Below are 23,504 nucleotides of genomic sequence, written 5' to 3'. Positions count from 1 at the left end.
GTAGGCTTCTGAGATATCCCCAAAGGGGTGAGTAATTTCTGTCAAACTCAGGCAAAATTCGTGAGGGTGCAGAAAAGTTGACTTAAATTTCATGTCAGGAAAAATTTCCTAAAGATTAGAACTGCCCAATGAAATGGGATTCCTCAGGAGATAGCAGCTTTCCCCTCACAACAGGTTTACATCATTCCCACATCTCTCTGGCATTATGGTGGAGATTCCTATTCATGTTAGAATAGAGGCTCTGCCTGCCTCAAGTCTCTGTCATCCCAGGCTAGCCTCCACTTAGCTGCCAAAGTGGCCCTCCCTAAGCGCAGGTCTGAACTTGTCACCACCCCATTGGTGAAATCCAGTAGCTCCCAATTACTTCCAGGACTGAATATAAACTACATATTCTTTACCACCTGGCCCCCTTCCTAGCTTTCCTCTTCCCTCCTCTCCAAAATGCTTATTATCTAGTTATATTGCCTGACGCTGTTCCTCACCCATGACATAATTTCAAATCTTCCTATCCTTCCACAGGTCACCCTGCAGTGATGCTTCTCATCTGTTCCTTAGAGAATCCCTGGGTTCCTGCCCCATGGAGGTTATTATTCATCAACTCTATGTATCTTGTACTTAACTAATTGTGTATATGAGTCCCCTTTCAGAATGTAAACTCCTTATGGATAGGGACTAGTTTTGTTTTTGCTTTATATTCCCAGCTCTAGACAGAGTAATCACTTAATAAATGCATTCTGTTTGATTGATTGACTGAAGTCTCTCCCAGCTCTAAGATTCTTTGATACTCTGATTTGATTAGACTAGAAATAGTGGAATATATCGGAGAAGATTTGCATGGGAAGTCGCCCTCCCTTTCTGCTAGGTCACAGTGACAAGATAGGACTCCACTTCTGGGTATCTGGCTAGGAGACTTTATTTACTGCCTCTTCTTCCCAAAGGACTTTAAAGAGGTGAGGTAATTCTCCTTGTGTTCTTCCTCTTCTCATAAACTAAATTTTTCCTTACTCTTCCTTTCTCCCTAACTAGTCTCTCCTGAAGTACAATATCTCTATTCTCAACAGTTCTGGAAGTTGGCTATAGCTCCCATTCTCTTTCTTATGCCCCTTCTTTGTGTAGTTACAATTGGTATAAAGAATTCCTAGATCATAGACTATAATGTCAAAAAGAATGAGGAGATATATTCAATATATAATTCTATTCTTTTTTCAGAATACTTATGTCTATTTTTAAGGTGAATACTGAAATTTACCATTTATAGTGATATTCTTGTGTTGAATTAAAAATTCTCTCAAATTTCCTAGACCTTTCTAAATATTTTAAATAGGTTTTATTGATGTGTTTTGTTCATATATCACAACAATTTTTGGATATGGTCACTATCCCCATGCCTTGAGTTAAATCTTCCCTTGCAAGGAAAACAATTATGCAAACACAATTATTCTAGTTAGCCCTGCCTGATGAGGTATGTGACATCTTTTCCTTGTCTTCCTGGCCTCTCTTATGGCATGGAGGGAGATAGGTTACATCAACCATTCTCTGGGACTATGAGTGATTAATACAATACTCAGACTTTTCAGCTCCTTTTAGTATACTTTTCATTTACATTAGTAAAGTCACTGTATATTGTTCTTCCAACACTACTTATTTCCTCTGTCAAGTAAATTTTGTCACATTGTCAAGTGTTAACTTGTTTGTGGTTTTTGTTTTAAATTAAGATGTATGCTACTGTAATTCAGGCAGCTGGGTGGTTCTAGGTATAGAAAGGATAGAGTGACAGGTCTGGACTCAGGAAGACTTGGGTTCAAATCTGGCCTCAGATACGTCTTAGTGTTGAACAAGTCACTTAAACCTGTTTGCTTTAGTTTCCTGATCTGGAAAATGAGCTGCAGAAGAAAAGGACAAACTACTCTAGTATCTTTGCCAAGAAAACTCCAAATGGGGTCATGAAAAGCTGGACGTGCTTGAAAATATCTAACCAACAATTAAATACCACAATTCACTCTTGGCCAAATGCAAAAGGTCCAGGATTTAATGGTTAGGAAAGGGAATCTAACAGAACACTGAATACTTTCACCAACAAGTACTTATAACAAAGGGGAAAACTTTGTACTGGGAGTTGTAGTAGATAGTGCACTGGGCCTGAAGTCAAGAAGGTCTGAATTCAAAGCCAGGCTCAGGGTGGCTAACTAACTAAATGGGTGATCCTGGGCAAATCACAACTTTAGTTTGCCTCAGTTTCTTCATCTGTTAAAATGAAGATTATAATAGCACAGAGTTGTTGTGAAGATCAAATGAGATAGTAGTTATAAAGCACTTAGCACAGTGCCTGACACACAATAAACACGATATATGTTAACTATTATCATTATTAATATGGAATCAGACAAGTTGAAACCTTTCCCTTCCCTACCACTGAGGGTTAGTAGACTCTCTCTTCTAGAACTTATAGATAGTTGAACATAACTTATGAAGCATTTTTTAAATCCTCCTGAGAAGAAACTAAAGACAGGTAAAGCTTACTCTGGGTCAGCACATATACGCATCTCTTGGGGGAGGCTGATCATCTTGAGTGCCATTATGGAAACCAAGAAACCGATTTCCATAAGTACCAGACAAATAACTCAACTATATGTACTCAGTAAATTCAGCATAGATGTAATGTCTGCTTGGTAATTGGTAAGCCGTTAAAGAGACCTTAAAGACTTAAGTACAACATGGCACTCAAGGGGTTTTATTTACACACTTTATATAACCTCTTCAACAGTAGGCTCCAAATAACACAGAACTAGGTGCCCAACAAGGGAAACATAGCCTTCTCATGCATTAAATTATTGTTATTGGAAATAAATGTCATGTCTCCTCTCTTCCTAGTAAGCATATGCATTATAGTTAGTCAATAAAAACGTTGAAGGTGATCCAAAACAATCCCCTCATTAAAGGAATGAGGAAATTAAAGGTCAGAGTTTAAATACTTTGCCCAAAGTTATAAGGTAATAAGTAGCAGAATTCAGATTCAAACCCAAGTTGTGTGACTTCACATTCAAAATTCTGTTCTACTGTACCACACTGCCTTTTGGATCTATAAGGACTCTACAAATAATGAAGTTAATTAAGAACAGCAAGTCAGAAGTAAGGATAAAGATAAGAAAAGTTATTATCTAAAAATGTTAATATTACCATATATTTTCAGCTTGAAGCTTTAAAAATAGACTAAAAAATTCTACTCTGATGTTAAACCCATTTGCACTCTGGTTTTGTTTTTGAATTTCTATATTATGCCTTAAAATAAGCAGGTACACAGGTCACTAGATGCCCAGACTATTTAGAATAATAACCAAGATCACACTCTACAAGCCAATAAAGATATATTACCATGGAGCTGAGACTGCTATGTGTAAAAGACTAACACTTCCCTTTAGGTAACCAAAGAAGGAAATATGAATGCATCTCTTAGATTTTTTCTTAAGGTCTCAGAAGGGGGGAATTATCCTTCCAAAGTACCTCCAAGTATAGTCATTAGTAACTCAAGTCTTGGTAACAGAAAGCATAAGTGGATCCAGTTGTCAGTAAATAAATGAGCTAGAGAGGAATCATATCCATTTAAGAATTTTATCAATAATGACATATGCAAGAAATAGTGTTAAGAGATATCATCCAAGAAAGATATAATTGAAAATAAGGTATATAAGTCAAATGAGAAACAACAGATAGATACTCAAATTCTACAATGGAACCCATTGAATAATAAAACATCAATGTAAGAGGGCCTCCAGCACTCATGGGAAGATTTTTAGAAGGCAATTACAAAGGATGGGGAGACATGGATGGGTTGTAATCTGTACCAGAGGAGGAAGTACACACTTTAAGGTCACTGATGCACCCAATTATTTATTGGGTTAATGAAGTAACAGTTTTCCACATGGTGGGGGTGTTTTCTATTTGTGTTTTCTAAGGAGAAATCCTCAATGTATTCACAACAAATGTTTCTCAGGCTCTTCCCAAAGGCTAAGTAAGCATCTCTCACTTAGAAATTGTTTTGTGGGCAATGATTTAGAGGAAGAGGAATAAATACAAAAGATTCTAAACACATTCATAAATGAACACAGTAAGAGCCTAAAGCTAAAGGGGATAAACACATGAAGTGTTTAATGCTCTCATTCTAGGGTTAAACCGAACCAAAAGATTCAGGGGGTACATGAAAAAAGTCCATATTACCCAAGAAATCCACTGAGATATAGGAGTAAATTTGACTCATGAACTTAATGATAGAAAGTTAATGTCATGATAATGTTTAGTTATTCTTCTAAAACAAATAATAATAACAACTAGCATTTATGTAGGACTTCAAGATTGGCAAAACACTTTAAAATATTATTTCATTTTATACTCTCAACAACTCTAGGATGCTGTTATTATCCCTATTTTACAGATAAGAAAACTGAGGCAAGTGGCAGCTAAGTGACTTGCCCAGAGTCAGCCAGTTCCAGCACTGGAGCCTGGATTTGAACTTATCTATGATGAGTGACTAGGAAATGTTCTGGGGAACCAAGGGATGCCACAGGAATACTAAGTCTATGGGACAGACTACACAGAGGAAGAAGATCAGACAAAGGCACAATTTTACTAGTTCCTGATTTTATCTAAAGTCTTAGCACTTTATAAGATTTCCAAAGCACTTTCCTAGGAAGTAGATAATATGAATATTTTCCCATTTTACAGATGAGAAAATAGGATCAGAAGTTAGATGATCTTCTGAGGGTCTTGCTTACACAGTTCAATCTTATGGATACACTTAAAAAATCACCATCACAAAGGATGTCACGATCCTTGAAGTTTTTTCAATATTCATTCCTTCATTTTGGGTAGTAGCAATGACCCATCATTCATTCATTTGACAAATATTTACTAAATGCCTACTACAGGAAAAGTGATGAAGGCACAAGGAGTTTATAGATTAAAGGACTATAGCAGCAGAAACATAAAGAAATCCAGTACCTTTTTATGAATGCAGTGAACTAGCACAATGGATAGAGCACTGAACTTGGATTCAAGAAGACATGTGTTCAAATCCAGCCGTGGACCCCAGTGTAGAGAATAGAAATTGCCCAGTTATTTGTATCTAGCTTGCAATGACTGTGTTTCTTCCACAGGTAATTGGACTTCAAAGTATAGGCTGATCTTCTTCCCCAAGAAGGTGAAAGGGCTCAAGAAAAGGTTCTCTAACTCCAGGTTGTAGGGAAATGAAATGTTCCTTGAGCAAATAGAATTGAGGTTCTAACAGTCAGAAAGGGGAGAGGGAGGAACTTAGAGTGGAGGAGAAAAGATATGACCATTTCCAGGAGAGTATAAGGTGGAAGAATGTTACACAAAAGGGAAAGAAAAGGAAGGAACAGCTTGCGTGGAGCTCAAAAGCAATTGGAGGCTCTTCAACAAGAGGAGGGAAATAGATGCTCTGAGGAGGCAGCAACAGTTTGTCCTTCAAAGAATGATACAGTAGAGCCCCAGAAGCTTTCAGACAATGCTTCTGGTTTATCCTAGATCTTCATCTCCACCTACTTTAAATTGCACTAAGAGAAGAAAAATTTTCCAATAATGAGGGTCAAAAGAGGTAATATACAGTAAGTGTTTTGCAAGCTTTAATGCACAACATAAAGGAGAGCTATTGTTGTTGTTAATGATTATTAATATCCTATTGTATGCTACTCTGGTCAGATCACATCTGGAGAATTCAGTTTCCAGAAAGGAAATTGATAAATTGAAAAGTGTCCAAAGGAGGGCAACCAAAGTGGTGAAGGTTTTTTAGCTCATTTTATATGAGGATAACTTGAAGGAATTGAGTCTAGAGAAGAGAAGAGTACAGGTATAGGCTAGGTGTCTTCAAATATCAGAAAGACTGTTTTGGAAGAGGGGTTATTTGACTTGTCTTTGGTCCCTAAGAACAGAAATAATGAGGAATAATGAGTGGAAATCACAGAGAGGGAAATTTAGGATTGATTTCAGGAAAAACATCCTAATGGCTAGATCTGTCCAAAAATATAATGGGCTACCTTGAGAGATGAAAACCTACTAGGAGGTTTCCAAATAAAGGCTGAATGAATACTCGTCATGTATATTGTAGCAAGGATTGCTTGTGGTATGGGTTAGCTTAGATGGCTACTGGGGCCCTTCTGTCTCTCCAAATCTGCAATTGTGATTCTGAACATGAGGACATTCTAGTTTTAGTCCAAGTTTTGTCACTGACAGGTCATGTGCCTTTATAAAAGTACTCTCACATTCCTGGACCTCAGCTTCCTCACTTATAAAGGGGGACAAATACTAAGATCCTTAATATATCAAGCCCCTGCTCTGTCAAAGGCACCACCATCCCTAGGGCTATAACCTCAGCATTCTCTCAACTCCTCATTCTCACTCCCCCCACATATCCAATTAGATGCCAACTCTCACTTTTTCTGCTTCTACATTTCCCACATCTAACTCCTCTACATTCAGACACTTGTCATCTTAGTTCAGGCTTTTATCTGCTCCTATCCACTGTCGTCCAGTTGTTTCAGTCACTTCTGACACTTTGTGTCCCCATTTGGGGTTTTCTTGGCAAAGATACCAGAGTGGTTTGCCATTTCATTCTCTATGAGGAACTGAGGTACACAGGGTTATGTGACTTCCCAGAGTCACACATCTAATAAGTGTCTGAGGCCAGATTTGAAATCAGGTCCCCCTGATTCCAGACCCAGTGCTCTATCCACTGGACTACGTAGGTATGTACCAGAGGCCTAATAAATGTTTATTGACTGACAGTTCTCAAAAGCTATGCCAGTACATTTTAAGGCCAACAGAATATAAGTGTTTATAAGAATATAAGTGAGGGCTGTTTTGTCTTGTGAATTGTTTGTTTAGTTGATTTTTTTTTGGTCCTGCCTAGCCCTTAGTATACTATTTTGCACATTAAAAAATGCTTACTGAACTAAATTGGATGTCCTATATCAAGTAAAAAAAGTATAAACCATCCATATGTGGCATTTCTAGCCAAATTTTCAAATACCTACAACATGTTACATTTTTCACCCAGAGCAACTCTACCAAAAACAAGCCTTTCAATTAGTCAGGTGTCTATTCTGTTCCTGATGACCTCTATCGTGGCAAGGGGGAATGATATTTATTGCAGCAAGTCATTGGGTTTTTCCTTATATCTAACATAAAACCTGCCTATCAGAAAAACCATCTCAACTTCCTTGTCATTACTGAAAAAGAATAATGATAATGATCCATTCATTAGAATGTCATGTATCTGAAGGTAATTACTGAATCATGTTTCACCCTTTTCTTCTTCAGTCTAAGTAATCTTAATTCCTTGGGAAGTGAGGAACTCCAAAGAAGACCAAGAATTCAGGATATTATTGAGGAAAAAAAAATAAGGGAATCATGTGATTAAGATTAGAGAAGATGAGTGAACAGTCAGAATATTCCACTGATACCCTTATATCAGAGGAAAGCTAAGAAGATTAGAGAAGGGCATGGACAAAGGTCACATGGGATCAGTAGCTTCAATTACAACAGTGATGATGATGATGATGATGATGATGATGATGATGATGATGATAGGCAGCATATACACTAGGCACTATGGTAAGTGCTTTACAAATATCTTATTTGATCCTCATATATACCCTGTAAGGTAAGTACTATATTACCCCCATTTTACAGTTGAGGCAACTGAGGCAAACAGAGGTTAAGTGACTTGCTCGCAGTTCACACAAGTTAAACAGCTGGTATGGGTCCAAAGCTGCATCTGAACTTTGGTCTTCCTAATTCAAGTCTGGCACTCTACGTATGACACCATTTAGCTATGTAGGTGGCAAATAATTGACAAAACTGATCTTTGTGAGTCCTTATGTAAAAATTAGATTCAGTTGCAGAAAATAAAAGACTCAGAGAAAAACCATATGGTATGGTCGGTTACAAGTTAGCCTCAGAGTCAAAAAGATCTGAGTTCAATTTTATCCCTGGCAGAAACTGGCTGTATGTCACTGGGAAAATCACTTAATCTATCAGGCAATTTCTCTATGAATAAGCTGCTAGACAATTACTGATTTCCATTAGGAGGAGGAGTTTCCTCGCTGGGAAGTTCCTTACAGAAGTCTGGTTTAAAAAAAAAAAAACAACAAAGTTGGCATGTATTCCACAGGAGTTTCATTTACTTCAGTAGTTATTTAAGTTAACATGTTAACACCATTCATGAAATGGAAGAAAGAGCAAAGAAATTAGTGGTGAAGAGAAGTAGAATCTCTCTAATCAGCACCATTCATACCTAACACTGTGCCTACCTAAACATGGTTCTTTCAGAGTCACTTGAGAGCACATACAGTATGCCAAATGAAATCTTTATCAGGATCACAACACTTCAGACGAAAAACTGCCTGACTCACCCTGGAAGGGTTCCTATTTCCCTCTGCCCTGAGTCACTTGGGGTTTGTTTTTACAACAGGAGCAGCTTATCTTATGGAAGCCTATCCATCTCTAGAAAAGCTGAACTAGACTACAGGCAGGCTTCAAAGGAAGAAGCAGGGACCTCAGAAGGAAGAGTTTCTTCAATGCCCAGATATATGATTACTACCACCAGCACCACTATCAGCACCCACTGTACTCAGATAGCCTTTCCAGATGCATTAATGCAAAGATATCAACATATATGTTAAATCTTCCCCTCTTGGATTACTTTCCATCTACTCTGTATATACAGATGAGAGTATAATTGAAACATGCTTAGCACGGTGCCTGGCACAGAGTAGGCACTATAGAAATGTTAACTATTACTATTATAAATGTGGTATGTACCGAGTTTTTTTCATGTTGTTTCACCTGTTAGAATGTACTTTCCTTGAGGTCAGAGACTCTTTTTACTTTTCTTTGTATTATCTATATTCAGTAATTACATTCAGATATATGACATTTGATTACATGGGTCACAGTGATCACTTTTCTCTTTTAATTATGACAAAGGAAAGCAAGATGGCTTTTATGATAGTTAGGCATTATTTTGGAAAAGCCCCACTTAGCATGGTGCCTGACACTTGGTATGCTTTAAATAAATACTTATTCATTGACTAATTCTCAAAATACTCACTAGCATTAGGTAAATATTACTTATTCTGTTTCAGAGATGAATAATGGAAGATACTCCCTTCATTCTGCATATACCATCTTGAAATGAGTCTGTGACAAACATCTCTGGTGTCAAAATATCAGATAATTACATGATATATAATTATATATACATACATATATACATACACACACTACATAAGAAATAATTTCTAAATTGCCCTATAAGAGACAGTCTTGTTGCAGAGCAAAATATATATATATATATATATGCTATCATGAGAAAAAAGTTACCTGATAACTGAAGCCAGTGTTTTGGATATCTGGATCTTGAAGTAAAGCCTTTTGAGTAGCTAACAGCAGGTTTTCCACTTAAAAGGACAACAGTAAAATTTTAAAACAGTAAATTTATCTTCTCTCAGCAACTCCACATATTCTGAGCCATATTTATTGTCCACCCACCCAATTAATACAAAAAATTGATTTTTCAAACCAAATAAAATCACATATAAGCAAAAGGATTGATCTTTTTGATCAACCTGGAAATCAATCAGTAGCCTCTCTATGTACAATCGTATGTGGAAATATATACAATATATATTATATATAGACACATGTAACAAATTTTTTCTGTAGATGTGTAAAAAATGCATAGAAGAAAACTAAAACATAAAATATCACTTCTTTATAAAATGCAGTCATTTATAACAAAAGTTCACGTTAATATTTCACAATTTTAAAAGGATTTTCTTATAAATCTATAAGCAGGTAGTGCAAGATTTTTTTATTCCCTTCTTATAGATGATAAAAATCAAGGTTGTGAGATAAGATTAGACTAGTAGGAAATGTCAGAACTGTCACCTGGATCCATTTTTCCACCAGCAATCTAATCCAAACCTCTTTACCCCATTCCATGCTTCTTCTCCAAGCACAGATTAAGCACACTTGAAAGGTATGCATCATCACAGCTGTATAATATCCTCCAAGGGATAAGGGACTGGACCTGTGATTTTCATGGTACAGGAAACTTCCTGGATGAGGATGAAGAATCCCTCTACCGATTCAGGTTGACCCCTTCTCTAGAGAGCAGTCTAGAACAATCAGAGGATTAAGTGATCCACCCAGGGTCATAGAGTCAATGTGTATCAGAGGCTAGACTTGAACGCAGGCCTTCTTGGCTTCAAGTTAGCTCTTTATCCAAGTAAATATTATATTCTCTGATATTTGATATCATGTGGGTTATTATTTCTCTCAACTCACCCAAAACAGTTAAGCATATCTCTAATCTCAGTAACTAAGAAAGGAGCATCCCTTATTCCCTCAAGAAAAGGGCCAAAGTCAAAGGCATGTAAAAAATGATAAACCTCTCAGAGTGATGCCTTTTACTACTTCCCTTCCTTAAGAAATGTCCTGGTTAAATTTCAACCAGGTGCCATCACATAGGTTCTTGATACAGGAAGATGGCCAGTATTTTCACCTTATAAAATAAATAACTTTTAAAAGCTAAGTAGACAGAGAAAAGAAAGAAGAAAAGGTAAAAAAAAGGGGGAGGAGGAAATCCCTGATAAAAGGACACCCATCCAAATTGAACAATTTTAGCCAACTTGAAAGAATAGGTTTTCCTTTATTTTCTTTCACAGCTATTTTATTTTCTTTCCCCCAGTAATATTTTATTTTTCTCACTTACATGTAAAAACAATTTTTATCATTTGTTTTCTGACATTTTATGATCTAAATTCTCTCTCTCTCCATCTTTCCCTCCTCCCCTCTCTGAGACAGGCAGTAATCTGACCATTTTTTTATAAGATGGCTAGAAGCTAAAAAACTTTTTTTAGTGAGATGATATAAATGTATGTGTTTATTTGTAGGCTTACAGTAAAGATAGTGTACTTGGTCTCTCTCGTATCTCTGTCTCTTTATATGTCTCTCTTTTTTCTCCCTCTCTTTTTTCCATCTTTCTCCTTTCTTCTTCCCCTCACAGTCCATCTTTTTTATATATGTCATTATCAGTCATTATTATTACTTTTGCTCAATAAATTAATCTGGTTACCCCTTTCTTCAAAAATTCACTAAAAACCAACACCATGCCTTCTCCAGACCTGGCTAACAGATTCGAAAAGCCAATTATAAGAGAGAGCTCTCAATTAAACACTCAACAAATGTTTAATATGCCTACTATGTACAAGGCATAGTAGCTGAAAGAAAATAAAGCAAGTAATAGTTTCAGGATCCATGACGAAAAAAAACATAGAAAATAAACCACTCTCATACCTCTCAGATTACATATGGCTTGAAAGTAACCCCAATCTATCTGGGTCTAATGTAATAAAAATGTAATTGTATTTTAGATCTGCTATTATTTGTGATAATGTTTGTTGAAGAAGACAATCGAGAACTGCAGATGTAGGTAGATGTGAGTTCCTAAGCACCTAGCTGAGCTTGATGGAACTCGGTTTGGAATGGAGAGAAGAGTTGTAAAATAAAATTAGACTTTAGAGAAATGTGGGTAAAAAGAAAGCATAAAGGAGACTTAGAGCCAAAGGAAATAAGAGCTTTTTTATTTTTTTTTAAACCCTTAACTTCTGTGTATTGGCTCCTTGGTGGAAGAGTGGTAAGGGTGGGCAATGGGGGTCAAGTGACTTGCCCAGGGTCACACAGCTGGGAAGTGTCTGAGGCCAGATTTGAACCTAGGACCTCCAGTCTCTAGGCCTGACTCTAAATCCACCGAGACACCCAGTTGCCCCCTAAGAGCTTTTTTTAAAGACAAGACTGTCATGAAAGACTGGAAGGCAGAAACATTTATAGGGAGCTGACTCTATGGCTGGGTCACAGAAAATGGAAGCATTTAGTACACAAAATAGAAGAATAAGGCTGAGGACTCTGTGAAACTCTGCCTCCCTTAAGCCCAATTCATACGCAAATCAAGATATCACTCAGAGATGTCACTGGTCCTCTTCAAAAATGAGGGATGAACAACAACTATTCCTTGAGCTTTCCCACCATTATGGCTTAACTCACATTATTTCCTGATCTTCCTTCCCTGAACTGTTATTTTCCCTATAAAGCTCAACTCAAATGCTACTTTCTTCTATGAAGACTTTTCTGATCCCTCCTACTCAGTAAATTTCTCCACCATACACATATACATAAACCTCACATAGTATCTGGCTTTGCACTTCATTGATTTATTATTTTATATTGTCATTATTAGTGCATGTGTCGTAGCTTTTATTAGACTTGAAGTTCCTTAGGATAGGAGCCATGACTATCTAAACTTCCAATCATCATTAGCATCAGATTCAAATAAAACAAACATGAACTTAATAAACTCTTAATAATATCTGTGACACTGCACTGCTGAATGCACATCCTAGAACTAAATCTCTTCTTCTTAGAAAAAAAGCTGACATTTTACAAAACCCGTGTGTGCTGTCTTCCCCATTAGAATGGGAACTCATTGAATGCAGGATCTGTTTTTTGCCTCTTTCTAAATCCCCAGCACCTAGCACACTGCCTGGCACATAGTAGGCCCTAAATAAATGTTTAATTAATTGATTGAATGGGACAACTGAAGTGGATCTATAGGGGGTGACAGAACTCAACACAGAGACTTTTCAGGGACTTCTGAAGAAGCCCAATTTCCTGGCATCCATTAAAAAACAATCTTTATTTTGGAATAGGTCCCTTAGAATTTAAACTCTATAACCCTCTAGCCAGTAAGAGATTCAAGAACAAGCTAAGTTTCAGCCCTGAACAAAATACCAAGGCTGGTATCTAGGATACTTCAGAACTTACTGTCAATATTACAAGGGGTAGGTATCTCAATGAATCAATCACCCCCAAATTTCATGACTATTGGAACCAAAACTTTTCTTTTTATTTTTTATTTCTTACTATTATTATATTAGCAGTCCTTTACTTCAGCTCTCTCTGGGATGCATTGATAAATGAGTTAGAAATGCAGAATAATTAAGCGACATTTCTGAGATATTCAGGGAACCAGAAACCAAGCCAGGGTCTGAATTCAAAAGCTCCTGTGTATCTCAGTCAATTGCTCTGGGCACTGGACAGAACAAATGATGACTACAAAATGTGAAAACTGATATCGAGGGTAGAATTAAAATGGCCTGAATTAAAATAAAATTGTAATGTACTGTTTAACAATGATCTCATTTGTACAAGAATGATTATAACTGAAAGACTGGAGTGGCCAATTTTCCCCTACTTACTCACTAATAAAACTAAGGAAATAAACTAAGGATAAAAAATATGAGAAGGAAAAATTACTTGCCAGCAATTAATTTTGGGAGAATGGTGAAGGAAAATATCTACCCAAACTCCAACTCTTGTCTTTTCTGAAAATATATTCCTTTTACAGAATGGGGAAGCACATTTCTCTAATATGTACTTCAGGATATTTTATAATTATGTGTATGATTATAATATTATATATTAATAATATAATTATAAAATGAAGGGCCTTTCCTCAAGCTAACATGTTGGTGGGTGAGGGGGGAGCGAAAATATAGCATCACTTTGTGGGGAAAAAAGGTCACCCTATTTGCTTATACCTCTCACCTTCACATATCTCCTAAAGTTCCTGGGTCCAAATGTGTGCTGGGACATTCATTTTTATGGTATTTCAGTTGTACTTAACCAAAAGTTCACCAAAACTCTCAACTTACTCATTGTCCAGGAACCTCACCTGTGAAAGCGTTTGTGGCCTGAAAACCAGCTTCCTGCATACTGCTCTCCCAGACACGTTTGTATTCCCACTCTTAACTTGTCCTTACAAGAGTCAACTGTAGGGATTGAAGCTGTCAAGTTACTTCCATTTTAGCTTGTCAGAGTCCATCTCTCTCCAGATTCCAACTTTTGGTAGCATGTGATTCCCACCAGATCCTGTGAGCAGATGGTACCAGGAGTCGGCCCAAAGACAAAGAGCAAGTATTGGACACACAGTGACTTCAGCCGTCCAGCCAGAGAATCGAGGCCATGGTGAATCTGGAAGCCACGGAAGGTGTCCTGCTGAGATTGTTTCCCTTTCTAAAATGTAGTTCTAATGAACCATCCGGTAGCCAGCATCCTTTCCGGGGGGATCAGTCACTTGGGACGTTCAATTACTTTCTGCCTCGTCCTCTCTTGTCTTTCCCCTCAGGCACCCTCACTGAAGAATTTTAAAAAAAGAGAGAGAGAGATTATGTTTCCTGATGACCTATACAGACAGTAAAAGATTCAAAGGGACCAAAAAACCTTCCAAACTACCAAAAGACATTTTTATGAATTGACTATACACACTGAAAGAAGCTCTTCAGCAATGTAGTAAATTTTCCTGAATGCCTCTGAAATGTGGAGAGAAGGCTCTCAGGGATTCGTTCACATTCCTAGGCACAAGAAAATTCTCTAAATTTCAGTTGAGGAACAATGGATAAACAGAGTATATAGTAAGTGTACAATTACAAAAATAACAAGGTATCCTTATGTTTTGGGGTTATATCAGAATTAAGTTTTAAATAATGAAAATATTTCTTAAAGTTACTGAAAGTGAAGAGGGAACAGACAGAATGAGATCTATACTCTCTTTCTCCTATAGTTCAATAAGACTCAGTGGGAACAAATCCAATGAAATGTTTGTATGAAACCAGAGATATCTTGCAATGATTCCTCAGACTCTTCCTACATTGTCTGTCTGTCTGTCTCTCTCTCTCTCTCTCTCTCTCTCTCTCTCTCTCTCTCTCTCACACACACACACACACACACACACAAACACACATTTTTTAAATGAAGAATCAAGAAGGTAAGTCAATCTAGTTTTCAAATTGCTTTATGTATGCTTTAAAATAAAAGCAGTTTATAAAATTCTTTACAGTTATCTCTCTTGTAGGCTTACTTTTGCAGAGCAGCCATTAAAAAACAAGGTAAGAAGACTAAAAGGCCAGACTTTTAAAAAATAAATGAAGGACATTAAATTAAAATTATTACTCAAAGAATGAACTTTATTCCCATTATAATTATTTCCTCCTAGTCAATTTTTTAACAATCAGAAACCACAATCACATTTTTCTTTTTCATCAAGTAGAAGGAGAAAAAGAAAACTTTTTTAAAAAGAATTGATTATTTATTTTTACATTCACTTCAAATAAGAAATTCTATTTAGGGAACAATTTACAAAAGGGCACAATATGACTTTTTGTTTTATTAAAATAAATATAGACCCTATATAAAGTTAAACAACTCTAATTCAAACTAATTTGGGGAATGGTCCAATTCTTAACTAAAGTCTAAAGTATAGAAGATTTTTTAAAGTAATGTGATTTATCTGCTTTCAAGTAACTACAATAATGAAATCTAAACTAACAGAACTAAATTTATTACAGAAGTCATTAGTGGCATGGTTAATGAATAAAGAAAAGAATTTAAATTAGCAAATCAACTGTTTATATGTAATGAATGTTTCTAAATTGGTTAAGAGTACAGGAAACATTTCCTTCTGAAAACTCCTATATCCATATCCCACATTATTTCAGTCTTCAGAATAGCCTAATTTAATCAAGATGCAGTTAAAAATATCAACAGCAAATTCTACTTTGAACTTGCCTAACTAATTTATATTACCTATTCAATGCCCAGATTTTTCCATTACCCTATTCTTTTACTCTTTGGGCTAACTACCTATTCTTTGAAGTCTTCCCTGAACCACCAGTCATCCAAAAACAATTTCTCCCACCTCTGAAATCCCAAACCTTTATGTTTATACTATACTTAAACCCGTAAGCTCACATTTTATTTATTGTACAAATGCTCAATCTTTCCTTTTTAGACAAGAGAACAGAGACTATGAATTACCCTTTTCTGAACTCTCCACAGTACATAGCACACAGTTTTGCATATATATGTGTGTGTATATATATATGAATTATAGAAACAAAAATTAAGTTATAAGCTATAGGTTAGAAAGCATGTAGTCTAATCTATCAGTTTGCAGAAGAGGGAACTAAGGCCCAGAAGATGAAGGGCCCTGGCTAAAGTCATCTAAGCAGTGAGTGACTGATCCAAGATGATTTGAAACTAGGACTTCTGACAGCACAACCGCACTCCTTCCTCTATATCAAACAACATAATAGGAGCTGAATAAATATTTGTCGAATGAATCAATTCATTTCTACAGGAATTCTCGTACTTTATTTACTCCCATTCTCATACTGGTCTGGGAGACGGAAAAAAAAGTTTGTGTGGTATTTTGCATTGTTTTTGTTTTGTTTATGATGCTAATATGCTTTAAAAAATTGTAACTATCTTTTTGCTCACATGACCATGGGAAATCTGTAGGTGGGTATGGGTAATAGTAGGAGGGAAACAAAATTACTGTTTTTCCTTTCCTGTAACTATCTATCTGCCTTCTGATTCTGGAACTTATTTATTTCATGCCATCGGATTAAAACAATTGGAACAGCCTGAAAAGTCTGCCTTTATCAAAATTCTGAGGAGCAGTTGCCATGAATGAGGGTTAAAGAAGAATCCTTATCAGACCTATGAAATAGTTAGGAAACCTTCAACTGTATCAGCATAAAAGTAATATATGTTTTACATATTCTAACACAAACTGAGTCATTTCTCCAATAACTTTTCTATTGCTTTTTACTACTTTGAATTTTTTTACTTCTTAAATTCTTTTCTTCTAGCCCACTGCTAATCTGAAGCTCTTCCCCAGAAAGATAGAGCAGAAAAAACAGACTTCACAGAATCAAAAAAGGAAAGATGGCAAGAGATGACGGAGACTACCAAAACTTTAAATTCTAAAAGGCCCACAGTTCAGAGTTATGGTTGCCTCATCTTTTCATCAATCTATCCTCTCAACTGACTCACAGGAATCACATAGCTCTGATGGACACCAATAAAATTCAATGGGAATAACAGCTAAAAAGGTGGTTCTTCCTAAACAATGAAAAGTCAAAGTTATAATAGTAGTTGGCACCCTATTATCTCCTTCAATATCTTTACCTATTTTGTGTTTTATATCTCTTTCCCCAGTTAAACTATAAACTTCCTAGAGTCCTATTTCATTGTATTCTGTAACAAATGTAGTGCTGTACATATAAGAGATGCTCAAGAAAGACTCTAAAAATTAATTACTACCTCATGTTATAAGCTCAGAAACAATTTTGTCCTACACATTGTGTTAAGATAATAACTATACTTGAATAGTTACTATAATAGAAATAAAATATTCTATTTTCTAGTAGGTTCCATTCTTTCTGAATTGCCTATGTGGCCTCCCAGTATCCCTTATTTTTTATTTTAATATTTTATTTTTTCCAATTATATGAACAATTTTCAACCTCTTTTTAATACTTTTGAGTTTAGTATGTCTTATTTAAAAAAACGAATGAGGGAAATCTAGCTTCAGTCACTTCCTAGGTATGTGATCCTGGACAAGTCATTTAACCTCCACTGTCTTTTTCTTATCACTCTCCTGCAGTGGAACCAATACTCAGTACTGATTCTAAGACAGAAAGTAAGGGTTTGCTTTTTTTAATAGATTCTTCATTTTTATAATATATTCCTGAAAAACACAGAATTGTAGATTTAAGGGAGACATTGGAGATCATATAATCTAACTACATTTTATAGATGAGAAAATTGGCACTGAGATACTGAGGTCATCGATAGCAAACAGCAACGCTGAAATCAGAACCCAAATCTCTTCAGTATTTATAAGCTTTTTTTTTTACAGATTTAGAGCTTAAAGAGCCCTTAGAAACCATAAATAGATAAGGAATTTGAGGGTCAATGACATAAGTGACTTGCCTCCGATCTCATAGCTAGTGAGTGGCTTTCCACTAGACCAAAGGAAATAAAAGGTTTTCCCTAAACATTAATCCCTAAATGCTTGAGCCTTACAGTGTCCCTGAGGAGGAAAGCTAATTTAAAAAGAGGGAAGGGAACGATGAAAAGGGAGAAAGACTCACCCAAGGTCAGAATGCTCCAAAGCCACACACACCCTCACGCACCCTTATTCTAAATCCAAAGTGCCCATCACTCAGGTGTCAGTGCATAAACATAGATGTTCTCTTCTCACTACGAAGATGAGAAAGACTAACCAGGAAATAAATTGATTCAAGACTGTACTTGAGAATGACATTAAGTCCCTCCCATAACAATACAACAGTTACTAAGGAAATAAAGCACATCAAACTGAAAAACACCCCCACAGGAAGGGGCATTTAAAAAAAAAGAGGGGGAAGAAAATGAACACCCACAAAACCTAACCAAAGAAGTTGCAGAACCATATCTGCTTTACCACATATTCATGAGGAATTGGGCCAAACTGTAATCTCTTGGGAATTAACATTTAGCCTTTGACAGATGACAGTTTTCATGAACTTACACTGACTGTACCGCAGACATCTATTTGCAAGGGAAGATTAGGGTCACAAAGTAGGCAAAGAGATCAAAATTCAATAGAGAAGTGAAACAGACTTTTTTGAAACCTGTTAACTTCAAAAAATATATTTTAAGCAAATCAAGTATTCGAAAAAAGTGTAAACACAGCAGTTTAATTTTTTTTATTTCCTTTCACTGTGGACAGTCTGTTTCGTTGGCTAAGTGCTAGTTACCTAGGAGATGGCTGAGTGGTGAAATTGGATAGACTATATGTTGTAAGGAAAATGATCAGAGTTGTGGCAGTCTTCGAAAATGATGTCGATGGCTTCTTGTCATTGCTCACACCAAAAATGTGCAGGGAAGAGACAGAAGACAAAAAGTCAAAAGTTTCACCTTGATAAACTCGGAGCTATGTTAAAACATGATATTATTTTAAAAGAACAATTTATCTATACATTGCTTTGAACTTTTAAAAAAAAGGGCATGAAAAATGTTCAAACGTGCTGGTTCATTTAGGATAGAGATGACAAACAGTTTCTGAGAGAGCTGTGAGGAAAAGGAAACCTAGGATCTATTCCTGACTCTAACAATGAAATCACCATGTCACTTTGAGAAAAAGACTTCACGCTTTTTTGCATGAGTCTCTCCAAAATCCATGAACACCAAGTTGACAGCTTCGTTGAAGGCCTCTGCAAGTGTCAGTCAACAACATTCCCTGAGCTCCCAGAAAATGCAGAATGTATTCTAATGAGGTTATAAGTAAATAAGGTCCTTGCACTAAGCAGTGTGTAATCTTTTGGGGGCAGGAATAGATAAAGAGGAGAATAAATAGGCTGTGTAATGAAAAGAACATTGGATTTAGAGTTAGGGATATGTTTTAATCTCAGCTTTGACTTGTAGTCTTTGACCTTGTACACTGAAGAGGCAAGAGAGCTCAGTGGAAAAAACTGCTCTTCCAGTCTCCCTTCTCACAGACTGGCCCTGGGATCTTGAATACTACAATTAACTGCTCTGTACTCCCAGACAACTCTCTTTAAGAGTCTTAGCTGCAAACAAAGTGCTTATTTATATGAGTAAAAAATAGATGTAATAACTATATACTACATATTACAATATAGTATATAATAGCTATTAATATTACATATCATTATACACATATTTTATATACAACCTATGTCATATGTTATATAAGTTATTAATATATCATAATATATAAATTAAATTATGTATCTGGTTTTATCCAAAAGAGAAAGCACAGTGTAAATAAGTGTCAGCTATTATTATTAGAATACCTTAAAGCCTTTCGATTCTGTCTTTTTATCTACCTTTCAGTAAAGAGCTATCAATTGAAAATATTTGATATCTTAGGGGGTCTCTTCCCTACTATATTCACTTGGGGGAAAAGAGTTCTCAATAGATAAAAATCAAAACAATTCCTCCCATGCCAACTAGAAATAATAATGGACGTAGGAAACAAGATGCACAAATTAGTGAGAATGTGTAGGGGAGGCAATTGGTATGAAGAAAATGGCAATAAGAAAAATGACAAAAAAGGAAATTACCCAGGCAAATAAGGAGGTATCACGGCTTCTTAGAATCTTTTTTTTTTTTGTCATTCAAGTTTTCACCTTGAAATATTAGAGAAATGGTGATTCTACTTTTTTCAGATAATAATAGTTACTTCTTTTCAATTGCAATTAAGCCTTTTCTTAGAGTATCAAGCTCTTTTTTCTTTTTTATTTGTTTCAGTGATAGAAAGTTTGCATATTTTTCATGTTCCTCATCATTTCTAAGCAGTGTGCTGAGACAAAAGTCAACACTGTGGCCTTAGTATAAAGCCCCACTTCATAACCTGATGAACCTAGTTCTTTTTAATCAGATACAAAATCTTAGGAAGTTTGCTTTTTTGATCACTCAGAAGCTAATAAAACTTATAAACAATGTAAGCTGATATCCTCTGTAGAAATAAATAATCTGTATACTTTCAGCCCTTCTATTACCTAGTGATTTCTTTTATTTCCCTCAGGGAAACAAGTGATGCAGTAGATAGAATGGTAGGCCTAGTGTCAGGAAATGTCATCTTTCTGAGATCAAGTCTGGCCTAAGGCACTTACTACTTATGTGACCCTAGGCAAGTCACTTAACCCTTAAGCCTCAGTTCCCTCATCTGTAAAATAAGATGGAGGAGAGATGGTAAACCATTCCAGTATTTTTGCAAAGAAAACCCCAGATGGAGTCACAGAGGTTGAACACAACTGTACAACAATAGTTATTTTCTTTTGTTTCTCTAAGCCCTGAATGTTAATTTTTTTCCTATAATCAGCCTACCAAATTCTGAGAAAAGAATTCATATTTACCTATTAAAAAAGAAAAATGCTTCAGTCTTGTTAGTTGATTTTCACTCTGAAAAAGCAACTTGTCAAGTTATTCTTTTTCTATTCATTGTCCAAGGAAAAATAAACCCCACAGACATTTTTAACTATTTCCAGTGAAAATGTTAGTAATAACAATAATAATAATAGCTACCATTTATATAGCACCTATTATGTGCCCAGCACTGTGCTAAGCACTTTATAATGATCTCATTTTATCTTCACAGCAACCCTGGGAGGGAGGTGCTGTTATTGTCCCCATTTTACAGATGGGGAAACTGAAGCAAACAGAAATCCAATGCTTTGCTCACGGTCAGACAGCTAGTAAGTGTCTGAGATCATATTTGACCTCTAATCTTCCCGATTCGACTGTATCTCGTAGCTGCCTCTGCTTCTATTCTGACTTCTCGAGACTGATTTGATCCAGGGGAGGAGAAAGAATAAGAAAGACAGAGACAGGGAGCCCTGACTGGCCTCAGGTAAGCCTCTTTGACCCTCAGTGACAATTATTCATGATTTCAAGAGTTCCTCAGACACACACACTTCCCAAAACAGAGCACTCTCCTTCCTGTAAGAGCTAGAAAAGTTAAGGAAAGCTGGCAAAGAACGCCCTTAGAATTCTGCCACCAACCTTTATCCACAAAACAGATCTGGATGGGGCATGGAGCTCAGCCTGGTCAATCAGCTCCCTTTGGTGGAAGGGCTTAATCTGATTGCTCAGGCTCCACAAGATGCCCATTCTGACAGATGTCTTCAGGATGTAACTCTGAGGGCCACCGAGAGAGCCGATGTCCCAGGAGAGGGCTGGCATCGGTGTAGTCCGAGATCCTCAGAAATGAGCTCTAGGTAGTACAGTTACACACAATCGAAATCTCTAACTCTGTGAGAGGCCCAAGCACACCAAGCAGTTTAATGAGCAATCCCTGACTCCACATATATTAAGGAAACACCGATAGGGTTTCACATCTTCCTGGAAGGCTGGATCAGTCAGCGCTCTGAAAATGCATGTGTCATGAAGAGCAGCTGTTCAAGAGGGTAAGGAATTTAGGGTAAAGGCTCCCTAGTATTTAACTAATGGTACTCCACAAATCCAGGCCCTGTATATTTTTTAAAACTCCAGCCAAGCATAAAAAGTTCATTATTAGACCAATTTCTGCTGCCTTGGCAACACACAGCTCATGCCTGTGCTGAACTGCCCACAGTAAAGCCAAAGCCATGTTACTGAGTGCTGAAAGGAACTACCTTCAGGTACAGTGTGTACCAGCAGGATACCCGAGGCAACAACACCAGAGATTGTGCTCCCATGACCCCTGTAATACCACAGTGGCTGTCTCCAGAAACAAATGTAATGGGAGTAAATCTCTTCCACTATAGGAGACCCTTTGGGTTTGCTTAATGATGGTGGTTTTGTATCAGCAGCTGAAGACATTGATTTCATTTGGAATGGTGTATTAGAACTTGGAAAAGACATTATTATATATACATATATAATTATTATTTTATTATACTATAGTAATTATATTATTATTTATGTGGCGTCATCTATAATCATATTGTTTTATATGTTATATGCAATGATATTGGTTGTTATATTTACAGCAATAGTGTTATGAATTATATTAATATATATTATATTAAGTGTATTATATCTAATAATGCTCTTCCCCTATATATATTATCTTAAATGAATCTGTCTAACTTCTGAGCGCTCATCATTACATTTCACATAAAAGATTTCTGAGACAGTAAAAAATACGACCCCTGGGCCTTAGCTGCCATTTGCTGTATTTTGTGAAAATGTAACAACTCATGGTGTCTTAGTCCCATTCCTTGCCATATTTAACTATAGAGCATCTGACCACACAGCATTAATTAGGAAAAGGCCTGAGACAATGTGAGGTGTAAACTATGTTGTCCAATAATATGATCTTTTTTTTTTAAACCCTTACCTTCCATCTTGGAGTCAATATTGTGTATTGGCTCCAAGGCAGAAGAGTGGTAAGGGTAGGCAATGGGGGTCAAGTGACTTGCCCAGGGTCACACAGCTGGGAAGTGTCTGAGGCCAGATTTTGAACCTAGGACCTCCCGTCTCTAGGCCTGGCTCTCAATACACTGAGCTACCCAGCTGCCCCCCTCCCAATAATATGATCTTGAAAAAGAAAAGAAGAGGGCAGGAGAGTAGGTAGAAACACCAAGCAAGCAACACACCAACTCATGTTCTTCTCTTCCTCTCTGGAATCTGCAGGTATTCACTGACGGTTCTACCGCCAGATTTAGAGGGAGCCTTTACAAGAGCCTTTACAATTTGTCTTCTAAGAAAGGGTCACAGAGATGAATAATAAAAAGACAGGTAGAAAGGGGAGAGGAAAGAGGGAAATTTCTGCCATTGTATGAATTACCAGATAACCGTAATTTGGCCAAGAAACTTCAGGGCACTGAAACTACAAACACAGACTCGAGTTTTGCATAAGGGAAAGAAAAAGAGGAAAAAGCCATTTCTACCCTCTTCCCTCAATATATTTTCTTTATTTTATTAACAGTTTATTAAGTGCATACATGCCAAGGACCATCCTAAGTATATAGGATACAAAGTAGGACACAGGTCCTGATCTCATAGAGCGTACAATATAATAATGAGAAAGCCAATAT

General features: G+C 36.5%; 1 protein-coding gene across 2 annotated transcripts in view; it reads right to left on the bottom strand.

Moving 5' to 3' along the window:
* LDLRAD4 (low density lipoprotein receptor class A domain containing 4) overlaps positions 1-23,504 on the bottom strand; it is a 604,065-nt gene that overhangs the window by 399,851 nt on the left and 180,710 nt on the right. For both annotated transcript variants that reach the window (XM_044667083.1, XM_044667090.1), the window contains exon 3: positions 13,805-14,266. In XM_044667083.1, the coding sequence (XP_044523018.1) occupies positions 13,805-13,844 (40 nt within the window). In that variant the 5' untranslated portion in view covers positions 13,845-14,266. The remainder of the gene's footprint in view (positions 1-13,804; positions 14,267-23,504) is intronic.

This window comes from Gracilinanus agilis, chromosome 1, assembly GCF_016433145.1.
Source record: "Gracilinanus agilis isolate LMUSP501 chromosome 1, AgileGrace, whole genome shotgun sequence".
Lineage (NCBI taxonomy): Eukaryota > Metazoa > Chordata > Mammalia > Didelphimorphia > Didelphidae > Gracilinanus > Gracilinanus agilis.
Note: the sequence above shows the minus strand (reverse complement) of the source record. Positions and strands in the feature narration are given on the sequence as shown.